Genomic DNA, 13,931 nt, shown 5'->3' with positions numbered 1-13,931 from the left:
AATGTCATCTCCAGTCGGAGGTGGCGCAAGGTCTCTTTCAGCAGTGGGGAGAACCTTGGTTAAATTTTTTCACCTCCGAGAGAAGGTGCAATGTCAGCAGTACTGTGCGCTGGAGTTTCCAAGGCGGCTATCACTCTTCAACACGTTTCATCGTGAGAGAAGCTCATGCCTGTTGTATGCCTCTCAGCCATACCACTCCTGCCCAGGGTTCTGAAGAAGATCAGGAGCGACTGGGCCCAAGTCATCCTTATGACACCGGATTGGGCAAGGGGAGTCTGGTATCCAGAACCTCTTAGCATGAGTGTCGATCCTCCGATCAGACTGCCCCTTCGGGAGGATCTTCTGATGAAGCAGCAGGGGAGGGTTCTTCACCAAAACTTGTCAACTCTGCACCTCCATGTGTGGAGATTGAGCAGCAAGAGTTGATGGCTTTTGACCTTCCTCCCGAAGATTGTAATGTTATTCAGGCGGTCCTCCACTAAGACTGTATATGCCTGCCGTTGGCAGAATTTTTTTTATACTGTTCAGAGAGGTCTATTGACCCTCTTTCTGCTCCTCTTTCTACTGTCCTTTTTATTCATTCTAACCCTTGCCCAGCAGGGATCTGCTTCGGGAACTCTCAAGGGTTGTCTTTCTGCTCTGTCTGCTTTTTTGTGGCTGCCAGACCAGCCTTCTCTCTTTAAATCTCCTATTGTGAATAGATTTCTAAAAGGGTTGGCTCATTCATTTCCACCCTCGCCCTTAGTATGCCTCAATGGGACCTTAATTTGATCCTCACTTACCTGATGAGTGCTCCTTTCGAGCCTTTGCGCAATTGCCCCCGCTGGCTGTTGACCATCAAAACAGCCTTCTTAGTGGCGATTACATCGGCCCGGAGGGTGAGTGAATTGCAGGCTTCGTCCAGCTCGCCTCCTTATCTTATGTCCTTTCTGGACAAAGTGGTGCTTTGCACCGGGGCATCATTTTTACCAAAAGTTGTGACCCCATTTAATCTAGGCCAATCCATTACTTTGCCCTCCTTCTTTTGTCCCCCACATCCCTCTAAGGAAGAGGCGCGTCTCCACCGACTGGACCCAAAAAGAGCGTTGTCGTTCTACCTTGACCGCATTAAAGAGTTCCAGGTGGATGACCAACTCTTTGTGGATTTTGTGGGAGCAAAGAAGGGAAAGGAAGTGCAGAAAAGAACCATCTCTCACTGGGTTGTTCTCTGCATTAAAATCTGTTATGCCTTGGCGAAGAAGCAGCCCCCTTGTTGTAAGCAAACCTCAGCTAGGCCTACTTAGTGCAAGGGTTCGCCCTTCTCTGCACAGAGTCTTCAGACCTTAGGAAGAAGTTGGCAATGAAACTGGAAAATACAAAAGCAAAGTTTATTAAACCTTTAAAGGTGGTACTACAGTTCACACAACACCCTTCGGTGTTGTATCGAGTAGCACACCGAACTAAAGCACATGGCCCCGTTTATACACAATGAGGGGGCTCAAGAGAAGGCGGTACAAAAGACAAGAGCAGTTTTATGACCATACAAGGACATATTGGAACGCACAATTGATGATTGGGCGGAGTTAACAGTCTCCAATAACTGGTAAACACATTCCTATCTGGAACCAATTAGTAACGGTCATTGACTCTATTGCGCATGTCTGGACATGCTGGAAGCGGAGAATCCTAAAAATAGCCTGCTGCCGGGCAGACTTCAGGCGCAGTGAACAAGAAGGTAGGACTAAGCACACGACAAGCACATGGCAATGTATGGCGTACAAAATGGCCGCTACAAATCTAAAATGGAGTCTGCACATTTGTTACGATAATGGTCAAAACAAAGCATGTCTTCTGCTAATGCTTAATCTAATCGTTGTTGATTTACAACAGACGACCCTTTCAGCATTAGCTGAAGACATTTGACTTCCTAGGAAAAGCCAGATATTCATGTCTTACATCAATGGCCATCATACTAGCTATCTCCTTTTTCAGATCATTCTGCATTTTGACTTCTGTAATATTACTTTTAGTTGGTATACAAGCATTGACACACATAGAACAAATCATCGGGCTGCATTGAATACAGACACAGCAGGTGAAAATTATTGCAATTATTATACATAGGGCTGTTAATACTTTCCAGCCCCAGGCAGAAATCGGAGTCCAAAGCCACTCTGTAAAAGTCCATGTACCATTTTCTGTGTGAATGTCTGCAGTGGTTTTATGAAGTTTATTAATCGCTTTACACTGATGGGGTATGTTCAGGTATGAACATGCAGCAGCTACTACCTATAACAGGACATGCACCACCTCTATCTGCTAGCATTACATCTAGCACCATCCGATTCTGCAAAGCTACAATTCTAGCAATCTGTAATTCTTCAGTAATATTTCCTAAAGCTGCAGCTGTTTGATCTGTAACAGCTTCTACTACTCTAGTCACTCGTCGCACTTTCCTGCTATTTAATGCAGCACCTACAAAAAAGAACAATCCTAAATTAAAATCTATATATTGTTGTAGGCTAGTGTCAGTCTGATCAACATTATCAGTAGTCAATGTTTTTTTTGTATCTATTTACAGTTATATTGTTGAACAATTTAAGATTTCGGTGATACAATGGAGGTGCTAGAAACACAGGGGGCAACAAAAAAGACACGTAACAAATACCAGTCCATCCGGCTGGCAATCGATAAAATCCACGCGTTCCACACACAAAATAAGTGTTGTGTGAAGCTAAAAAGGTACTGTTATTTAGACCGTCTACATTCAATACAGTGATACAATCACTGACCCCCACAGGGATATGTCCAATGCTCTGTACACATAGTTCTGCTTGCGTTTGGGTAACAGAAATGACAAAATGTTCAGCATTAGATGAGATACTCGTGTTGGTGAAGATATATGGCGTTGAAATATTGTCTGGTTGATATTCCTCCCACTCCCACTTAGTTCCATTCGCTTGGGGATACCCATCTTTGTCTTGATGGCACTCTTTATTTAACCGGAAAAGCAGTCTGCCCACTGTAGGCTTCCTAGTCGCAAAGAGCAAAGTATACCAGGCTCGACAAGAGCCATTATGCGAAAAAGGGAGAGGTATAAACGGTGTACCTCCTTTCTTTTGATGTGCAGGCATCATCCCACAAATCCAACAGTTTATCGCATTAGTAGCGATGTGGGTGTGATGTAGCATTTGAATGAAGGTATTATTAAGATAAGATTGTTGATGTTTCAATTCTTGATATGGGAGCGTAAAGAAATAATGCTCCTCTGGTGTAGGTGTAGTAACATCAAACAACTCACAAGCAGGAGTTGTTTCCTCAAGAGACCATGTTATTGTTGCCACAACCATCAAGGCAACAACGAACCCTATAACACAAAAAATCTTCTTCTTTTCCATTCTTAGTCACAACATAAAACAAATCTTCCTGAAACTAAAGTAGTTGTCAGAGCTCTTACCCCTGGGTAGCCGTTGATTTCTTCACCACGGGCCAAGACAGGTGTCACTACTCTAATGCAGGGCTGATTCCCCCCCCCCCCCCCCCCCTTGCCACTTCGGCTCTCCGTTTCACTGACAACTTTCATAATGCTGAAGATTTCTCTCTCGGTCTCAAATTATATCTTGTTGCTCCAGGGACTGTTTGGTCCGGGAAGAACTCCTCAGATCCGTCAGGCGTCACAGCACGACCTCTCTCTGCAGTCAGAACCTCTCGGTGGTCGGTCAACACAGCAGGCTCCACCAAAGTCAGGAGTACTCGGTGACAATGGGTACCGTGGACCCAATTCTTCCGATTCGTGACTCGAACTGCTGTTCTTGTAGCAAGTAGCACTTGCTCTGGCCCACGCCACCTTGGCTCCAAACTGCTTGACCTCTCGAATAATTTTAGAAGGACGAAGTCGCCAGGTCAGAGGTTATGGCCCTCTCCTGTGGATCTGTCAGGAAGTGCTTCTCGAACCTGTTGATGAATAGAAACCAAGTTATCAGTTAATTGTGCCAAATAGTCATTCATTAAGACACAAGGTACATCATACAGAGAACTCCGTTTAGGAATTCCCCAGATATTCATTGGCCTGCCAAACTGGATCTCATAAGGTGTGAGACCTGTTCGAGAATGAGGCACTGATCTGATTGACAACAATGCCAGTGGCAACGCATCTGGCCAAGTCAGAGAAGTAGAAGCCTGTATTTTAGCTAATTTCAGTTTCAGAGTTGCATTGTATCTTTCCACCAAACCTGCTGATTGTGGGTGGAATACTGCATGAAACTTCTGCTTAATCACTAATCCTTTCAGGACATACTTTATAACGTCCCCTACAAAATGAGGTCCGTTGTCACTCCACAAAAATATGCAAACACCGTAGCGAGGAAAGAATTCCTTCAAAAGCACCTTTGCCGTAGTAATTGCAGTATTGTCTTTGGTAGGGTACGCCTCAATCCATTTACTAAAGGCACATACCACCACCAAGACATATTTCAAATTATTTCAGCGTTCAAGCTGAATATAATCCATCTGCAAAACCTCAAAAGGTGCTGTCGGTGTAGCAAATCCTCCTGCTGGAGTTTGTGTCCCTTTTCCAGGATTAAATCGTAAGCAAATCATACAGGACTGTACTACTCTCTTAGCTGTGCTAGCAATTTCTGGATGCTCCCAAACTTGTGTAAGCAATTTCACTATTGCTGAAGCTCCAACATGTGCTAGCCCATATGCCATCTGAACCATAGGTTGTACAAAAGCTATAGGCAACTTCCATCTATCGATCTGTTTATTTCGCCAACAACCTTCATCATCCAACTCTCCATCTATGGACCGTTGCTCTCGTTCTTTGTCAGAAGCGGTCCTCTGTATCTCTAATACTTCTTTCCTGGCATTGTGCCACCGCTCAGCTTGTGATTTCACTACATACATAGAAGTAGTATCAGGCTGCATCGCAGTCTCACGTGCCCCTCGGTTTACAAAAGCATTTCCTTGTCCCACCTTATCAGTCACTTTCTTGTGCGCACTACATTTCACTATAGCTATTTTCTTTGGATATGTTAATGCAGTCAAAAAATTATGGACTAGTTCTCCGTGCATTATGTGCATCCCGTGCGATGTCAGAAAGCCTCTTTCCTTCCAGAGCAGGCCAAAATCATGGGCCACTCCAAAAGCATAGCGGCTATCTGTATAGATATTCACACACAATCCTGTACTTAGCTCACACGCTCGTGTCAAAGCTATTAGTTCTGCTGCTTGAGCTGACTTCTGTGTAATGCGAGCTGTCACTACTATCGTGTGAAGCGTAGTAATTGCATATGCGGCTGAAGTTGTACAATCCGGTAACTTCAGACAAGACCCATCAACCCACAGCTCTCCATCCACATCTGGAAGGGGCGTATCTTGCAAATCAATACGACCCTTTTATCTGTTCCTCAGTCAGAAAAATACAATTGTGTGTTTCCTGCGCCTCAGGCTGAGTCGCTGGAAATGGCAACAATGTGGCTGGGTTTAGCGTTGCACATCTCTTCAATATAATATGAGGATTCAACAGCGTCAGCTCATATCCTGTCAGACGAGCACTAGTTAAATGCTGCGTCTTTGTTTGATTCAAAAGAGCATCAACAGCATGAGGTTCCAACACCAACAGTTTATGTGGTAAGACTATCCCTTCACTCTGGTGTATTGACACAGCTGTTGCTGCAACCGAGCAAAAACATCCAGGCAACGCTCGAGCAACAGGATCAAGTACTGCTGAAAAATATGCACAAGGGAGTTGCTTATCACCGTGTGTCTGTACTAAAACTGACAATGCACATCCATCCCTCTCGTGTACGTACAATGTAAAGAGCTTCGTGTAATCTGGAGTACCTAACACTGGTGCTGAGTAAAGGGCTTGTCGTAACTGTCGGAAAGCATTCTCACATTCATCTGTCCAAGGGAGGAGTATTGGAGTATCTTTTGTCAAGAGTGCTAACAAGGTTTTAGCGATATATGAAAATCCTAATATCCATTGCCTACAAAAAGAAGTAAGACCTAAAAATGCTCAAACCTCTTTCTGTGTGGAAGGTACTGGTGTGTCTAGAATTGCTTGAATGCGATCTGATGTGAGTGCACGCCCCTCATTAGACTAAAGGTGACCTAAGTAGGTTACTTTTGGTCTACAATACTGCAGTTTCTTTCTTGATACTTTATGGTGATGTGAAGTAAGGAAAGAAAGCAAAGACAGCGTGCATTTCTCGCATTGTTCGGGGGTATCAGCTGCTAACAAAATATCATCAACATACTGAATGAGCGCCACACCCTCGGGTAGAACAAAGGAATCAAGCTGTCTTTTCAATGCTTGGCTGTAAATACTACGACTCTCGGTATAGCCCTGAGGAACTCTGCAAAATCTATACGATCGATTATTCAAAGTGAAACCGAACAAATATCAGCTATCAGGATGAATAGGGATCGAAAAGAAAGCGTTCTTCAAGTCTATAACAGAGAACGTAGTTGCAGTAGGTGGAACTAGGGTAAGAAGTGTTGTGATATCAGAAACCACTGGATATTTTGGCACCACTATCTTATTCACCTCCCGTAAATCAATAATAAATCTGTAGATCCTAGTATCAGTGTCGTTCTTCAAAATTGGGAGGATCAGACTGTTTCAAATGTTAAAGGGAACTTCCTCAACAACTCCAACTTCAATAAGATCTTCTACAATTCGTATGAGTGCTTCCTTACCCTCCTCTGAAATTCGATATTGAGGCAGGCGTGGCAACACAGCTCCCTCCTTTACACTAATATGCACTGGTGGAATAACCATCTGACCCACATCGGTATCTGAAGTAGCCCACAGAGTGTTAGGTAGGGAAGCTAATGCAATATCTTCTTGAACAATACAAACTCTGTCTGTTACTGGATAATTGTCATTCAAAATCACACGTACTCCTTCAGGGGAACATCGTATTGTGGCTCTGAAATACTTGAGCATATCAAGACCCACAATATTATCTGGAGTGTTTGGAGAAAGCAAAAACGGGCATGGAGCAGCAAACTTATCAACATGAAATGCAATTGTTGTGACAATGGGCTAAGGGAAGGTGTTCCATCGAACCCTATCGATGTAATCGTTAAGCCAGACCGAGGAGCCCTCGGAACCAATTGTTTAGACAAAGCGCTACGAGTAGCTCCTGTATCAACCATAAACTGTTCAGTAGAACCCAAAACATGTGCTGCACCATAAGGACCCCTCTGATCTACTGGAACTTCAACTGATTCCTTACCCCATCCTACGCAATCCTATGCATAAGCAGAATCATGCGACTCAGGCTGCGCATAATCAGACATTTGGTATTGGTTGCGCCTATCAAAAGTATTGAACCCATTTTGTACCCGCACATTAGAATCAAACCTAGCACGATCATTCATGGCACCTCTAGGTCCTGAGTTCCCCGAGCGGTTCCTCATGGATCCTCGGCCACAGACATAGCGCTGTGAGCGCAACAAAGGACACTCATCCGCCCAATGACCACATTTTCTACAATACGCGCATTGATCAGTAGCCAAAGAGAAACGAGTAGCGGAGGAATTAGAAAATCCTCGTCCGCCTCTATCTTTACCTCGAAGAGGTGAACCATATACCTGAGATAACATAACCTTTGTTTTTAATTCTTTAGATTTTTTATCCTCATTGCCCTTCGCTTCAAGTTCCTGACGCTCGTAATATTGAGCCATTGTCAGGACAGATGCCGGAGAAGAGGTTGTCCAAGAGCTTTCGCTGGGTTTCAAGCGGCTAGCCACTCCTGGTAATAGATTCGTAACCTACTTCTCTACAAACAAGTGACGGCCCGTATCGTCCGTTAGCGACTGGCCACTAAAATCATGAAAAGCTTCCTCAAAACGTGTGAAGAAATCTGAAACCGATTCATCTGTCTTTTGTTTACAAGATGCTAAAATAGTCCAATCAATCTTTTTAGGGGAACTAATCGTTTTTAATTTAGCTAATATTGCACCGGGAAGATCTAAAATCAATTGGCATGGTTTTTGCGCTGGTTCCCTGTCCGTATCTTCCCTCTCTATCTCCTTCCACAATGCCCCGTACGCTGTGCTATCATCTGTTTTACGCACAGATCGCCACATATCGGGCGGCAATATGAGCCTGAAAAATAAATCGATATCAGCCAGCGTCATGGTACAAGAATTTAAGGCTCACTCGACTTCCTCATAAAAGGCGGCAGGATTTTTACGCGGGTCAGGCAATGCAGCTTTAATCGCCATAACATCTGCTATATTCCAGGGAGTATATACCCAATTATAAATAAAATACCCTTTTGCATCTACAGAATATTTATCGTCACTGGTACCCGCTCCTTTAGGTGGAACATATAAAGGCGCGGCCTCTCGCATAGGCTTTGCATGCACTATCGCGGTCTTATCTGTTTCGAAAATAGATGATTGTTTCCCGTCGACCAATCCCGCTCGTTCATCTGCTTTAGCTTTCCGTTTCTCCTCCCGTAGCCAAAGCACCTTATTTCGACGTTTAACCAGCCGCCTGATCGTATCAGTCACCTGAGAAAGAGGAAAAGGACCTTTACGTAATTGCTTACAATCGATTGCCACATCATCAGGTTCGAGAACATCAGATACTTTTCGAAACATATCAACAACTTCTTCTGCAAAATGTTCAGTAAAATATATCTGCTCTCTATCTTGCCAACCCTTAAAAGTCTCTAAAATATCCTAAACAGAAATAGTATCTTTAAGTGACTGGCGAGCCATTTTCCTAAGTTCAGCAACACGGTCGACCGAAATTATGGAGCGGGTATCTGGTTTCGTTCAATCTGTACTGGAATCCTCATCATCGCCAGTTGGAGCGGACGGAACGATATATGGAGGCGGAGGACGATCTAACAAAGAAAAATCATCTTGTGGTTTATTAAGGACAGGATAAAGAGGTTGTCGAACAGCATATTGGTCAGATATCTGTAATCTGCGCTCCTTTTCCTGTCTCTCTTCCAACTCTTTCGCCTCCTTTTTTCTCAATTCTTGCGCTTTTTCATACACATTCTTTCGTTGCTCTTTCTCAATCAGCGCTTGCTCACGTTTCTCACGCTCACGTACTTCTTTCACCCACATTCGCGCACTCTCAAACATATCTTGTCTAGATTTTCCGCTTAAACATACACTGTTCCACATTCTCAATTTTTCGCATATCAAAAGACCCATACTTCGGCCAACATAACTCAGGATCCTTTCGCGTGTATTTCCTCCACAACGTGCTGTACATTATAGAAGAAAGACCATATTTGAAATGCATATCTCTATGAGGCGTCCCCTCTGGAGGAGCCGGATGCGATTCCTCAAGTTTTAACCGGTTATTTCCACAAAAGCAGCACATCCTACGAAGTGCGCTAAAATTCGGCATGCCAAAAATAGTGCAGAATATGCAGCATTATCATCAAAGTAGCACTTAAGGTATCTGTAATACGTTGTGCGTTCAAATCAAAATCGCATTATGGAGAAAAGTCTCCTCATTACCTGCCTATATGTGTTGCAACACATATATTACACATACACATACACATCAGTGACTAGTCATTCCAAAATTGCCACAGCAAGTGTATCCTAAAACTGCCTTGCCACTCGCAGGCTTCCAAAACCCACAGCAAGTACCGTACAACGGTTCTTACCACTGACAGGGTTTCCAGTCCCCAACTGCCAAGTTCTAAATTCGACCAAACGGCCACTGCACGGCAAGCCAACAGAAGAGATCTCAGTCGAGGACCGGCACCACCTGGATGGTCAGATCGGAAAGAAAGGAAAAAACGCCTTGGATGCCAAGACTCGGGTCTCCTCTGGCATGCGTACGCGTCCGCAGCGAGATTCCAATCCTTCGTCACGACCGCTCCTTCGGGCATCCGAGTCGCCGAAGAGCCCCACGTGTCTGGCGCCAATTTGTTGTAAGCAAAACTCAGCTAAACCTACTTAGTGCAGGTGTTCGCCCTTCTCTGCACAGAGTCTTCAGACCTTAGGAAGAAGTTGGCAATGAAACTGGAAAATACAAAAGCAAAGTTTAATAAACCTTTAAAGGTGGTACTACAGTCCACACAACACCCTTCGGTATTGTATCGAGTAGCACACCGAACTAAAGCACATGGCCCCTTTTATTAACAATGAGGGGGCTCAAGAGAAGGCGGTACAAAAGACAAGAGCAGTTTTATGACCATACAAGGACATATTGGAAGGCACAATCGATGAGTGGGCGGAGTTAACAGTCTCCAATAACTGGTAAACACATTCCTATCTGGAACCAATTAGTAACGGTCATTGACTCTATTGCGCATGTCTGGACATACTGGAAGCGGAGAATCCTAAAAATAGCCTGTTGCCGGGCAGACTTCAGGCGCGGTGAAGAAGAAGGTAGGACTAAGCACATGACAAGCACATGGCAATGTATGGCACCAGGGGAACGAATGCGACTACAGCCTTCGCCCGGGGTGTCCTTGTCTAAGACGAGGATGTAGCCTTAGAGCTAGAGTGGTCGACCTCGAAGCTGGAGCACCTAGTTCGAGTCTCTGCAACACGCTCAATATCCTGTGATTCAGGTTCAAGTCTCGGCAACAACGCTGAACATCCTGTGATTCGTGGCAAATCACCTAATCTCCCCGTGCCTAACAAAAATGGATGCGCCCTTCTGTAACTAAACTGGTGCTATGTAAAGCGCTGTGATACCCGATGGCTTTGGTCTAGTACGTGCTATATAAAACTAAAAAAAAAATACATCTGTCAGGCAGCGACATGGGCATCACTGCACACATTCGCAAAATATTATTTCCTTGATGGTCAAGTGCGCAGGGATGGGCACTTTGCCCATTCAGTCCTGCAAGACTTCTGAGACTAAGTCATGAGTCCTCAACCCACCGCCGGGATAGTATGGCTTGGTTATTTGATTCAAATGTAAGGAATCTGCAGCTAGAAGTCTTTGAGATAAACAAGTTACTTACGTCCGGTATCGCATTATCTGGTAGAGACTCTATCTAGCTGCCGATTCCTTATAGCACCACCCATGCCGCCCCGCTTTACACACGTTTACGTCAGTCACTTCGTGGCTCTGCGCTTCTGGCATCTGCGTGCCTGGTTGGTGCCTATACAGGCACCGCAACATCATCACCGACGCTACAGATGCCGACGACATCACGCAGAGCCGGATGGAGCCACCCAACGTTGCCGCAAGGAGTATTGCTCAGCAGAAGTTTCCGGATCCAGCCCGACGCCTGGGAAATTCAAAGGTAAGGAATCTGCAGCTAGATAGTCTCTACCAGATACTGCGTTATGGAAGGTAAGTAACTTGTTAGTGAATTTAAAAACTTTAGAGCTATGCTGTGACTTTTAGATTCTCCAAAATAAACTTGATAAAGTAGTAACATAAACCTATTCTACCCTAATCCAGGAACACATTTTGGTACCATCGTTGCATGTATTCACAAATTCACCCTAGCTGGAGACCGTAACCCTGACGGAAACCGTTGCAGATTTGTTACAGAGCGAAACCTATTTGAAACGTCATTTTAATATGCATTGTCCCTGTCATTATATCTGATCTAGTTGGTGTCACATTAAGTACTGCTGTATAGCAGTGTATATTTCTAGTTCTGTTTATGGATAAAAACACACTATTGCGAAGTGAAAAAGTTAGGTTCAGTACATATTAAATAATTTAGGCAGTTTGAAATGGACTTATTTTCAAATTGCGCTTGTTTTTACTTTAATAAAAAAAACTTTATAATTAAACTATCTGCTCCTCTCTGCAATTTAACTTGTTACACCAATAGGGATGCTTTCAGTGCATAATTAGCATGTGTGTTTGTGTACATCTGTATTCAGTTTTGTTAATGTATTTTCTGCCGTACAATAGATTTCAAATACTATTTGGTTTTAGCTTGACATTTTCTGGTGCTGCCAAGTTAAAAATCTTCCATTTTCTCTGTGCTTTGTACATGATGTGACTTTACGTTCATCCTTTTTTTAAACATCTGCATTGACAATTTCCTTCAACTCCAGTTGAAATTCATGAATATACTTATTTTTCTTTGCAAATGCTGTGATTTTTAAATCTCTTTCTTTTCTATAGCCCAATGGAGTGATACCACAAGACAACTTAGTTTTGATTCGGATGAGACCGGATGAAAATGGAAGGTTCGGTTTCAATGTGAAGGTCAGGAACCTTCTATGTAGAATCAGACACATCATAAGATTGTTTTTGTTGAAGCAGTAGTGTTTCACCATTTATCTTTTATTTTTGTAGGGTGGATATGATCAGAAAATGCCTGTCATAGTGTCCAGGGTGGCCCCGGGAACATCTGTAAGTCATTGAATACTAAATTTGCTAGATCGTCAGCAGTTTAGCTGTAATTGTTAAGCACTAACTGTTGGTTAAAGAAAGCCATTCCATGTTTCATTCAACGAAAATGAGATTTTATCAGTTTCATAATGTTTCATTTTCTAGTGTATCATACTTGTTTTCCGATTATACTATTGTTGCTCCTAAATGACTGTATTGTGTATTATTAACATGTCATGGCACTATGTGTGTTAATGTATGTCAGTGTTCACTGGGCATCTTTTTGGAAATAAGAACTCCTTTTTGGCTTTAAAGCATAATTTATTTTCCTCAAGATATGACTCTTCAATGTAAAATTAAACTGAATTATGTAGGATGGTGGGCAGACTGAATCATGCACTCAGCAATACCTTTGAGTGTGTCCCTTTTTCTTGGACATCAATGGGTAACACAGGTTTGTGCAAAGCAAAGGTGTCAGCTGACATATTTTTCAAGTTCTGTAGCTTTTCGGCCACATTTTTCCAAAAAATGATTGCTTTTTCTGAAGTATATACAGTACAAATGCCTCAACAGTCCACGTCTTACAGGTATTGCACATTGTGCTGATAACCTAGATTGTTGTTATGCACAATCATCTAACCATTGTGTGTTATTAAAACTTTCCAACAAAAGTATTAATTCAAAGCATCCTTAATTTAAAGCAATCAAACTCCAGATTTACACGGTGTTGCCTTCAGGGTGACTTGTCTTCCTTTTTTGCTTTTCGAAATGACACGTGTACTTCCAAGCACAGTTTTCCCCTTTCCCCTGCACTATTCCATAAATTTTCACCTCCCCTTCTACTCTTTGTTACATGTCTACCACATTGTGTTAACTTGGGTTCCCTTGAGAATTTCCATGTCTGTGCTAGCCATTTTTTTACCACTACCTGTGCCAAATCAAGGAATTTATTCCTAACAAGTTACATGACGGAAACCCACATGTGTTTAGCACGCATGACTTTATGACGCAGGCATTAGAATGAACGCGTCATTAAGACACGTTCCTTTAGTAGTCAAGTTGTTAGGACGACTTGCCTTAGGACGGCACTGGACTTTGGAATAGTTAAATTTACTATTCCAATTCCAGTCTGCGGAACGTTAGGGAAGGTGTTGGACTTAAAATCCAACAACACTCCACCAACGCGCCCCCCTAAAGCAAGTTGTTGCAGCGACTTCTGTGCTAAACGAATGCCCCTTAACGACTCGTTCTATCTATTGCCAGGCATTGTAAAGGCACAGCGTGAATCTGGCTTTGTAATAAAGGATGTTTCACTTCCCTACCTTTATGCCTAAGGTCAGGGAATTTGACCAAGTAAGCAGAATTTCAAAATTGATGTCCTGTCCATTGATTTCTCCAGTGCACCTGTTGTTTTTCCCCAGTATCCAGTAATCATTGGGCTTTTTCAAATTATGGAAAAAATGCATTCCCCTGACTCCACATCTAGTGCAGTCGCATGTTACGGAGGGTACAGTTTAGGCAGTTTTTGGGGGGTCAAATATGTTCTGAGCAAGAAATTACTGTGTTGCTCGAATGTGACTTTACCTTAAAAGAATAATACAAGGCATTCGGCATACCATGAACTGTTGGTTTAATTAAACGCAGCAGCTGG

The 13,931-nt window shown here is 43.2% G+C and overlaps 1 protein-coding gene across 1 annotated transcript in view; it reads left to right on the top strand.

Annotated features, from left to right (window-relative positions):
• PTPN4 (protein tyrosine phosphatase non-receptor type 4) overlaps positions 1-13,931 on the top strand; it is a 1,255,365-nt gene that overhangs the window by 681,434 nt on the left and 560,000 nt on the right. Inside the window, exons 17-18 of the mRNA XM_086957111.1 lie at positions 12,071-12,154; positions 12,245-12,301. Of these exons, the coding sequence (XP_086813237.1) occupies positions 12,071-12,154; positions 12,245-12,301 (141 nt within the window). The remainder of the gene's footprint in view (positions 1-12,070; positions 12,155-12,244; positions 12,302-13,931) is intronic.

The sequence above is a fragment of the Lissotriton vulgaris genome, chromosome 2_1, assembly GCF_964263255.1.
Source record: "Lissotriton vulgaris chromosome 2_1, aLisVul1.2, whole genome shotgun sequence".
In the NCBI taxonomy this organism is placed as follows: Eukaryota; Metazoa; Chordata; class Amphibia; order Caudata; family Salamandridae; genus Lissotriton; species Lissotriton vulgaris.
The sequence above is the reverse complement of the archived record's forward strand: the minus strand, read 5'-3'. Positions and strand labels throughout refer to the sequence as shown.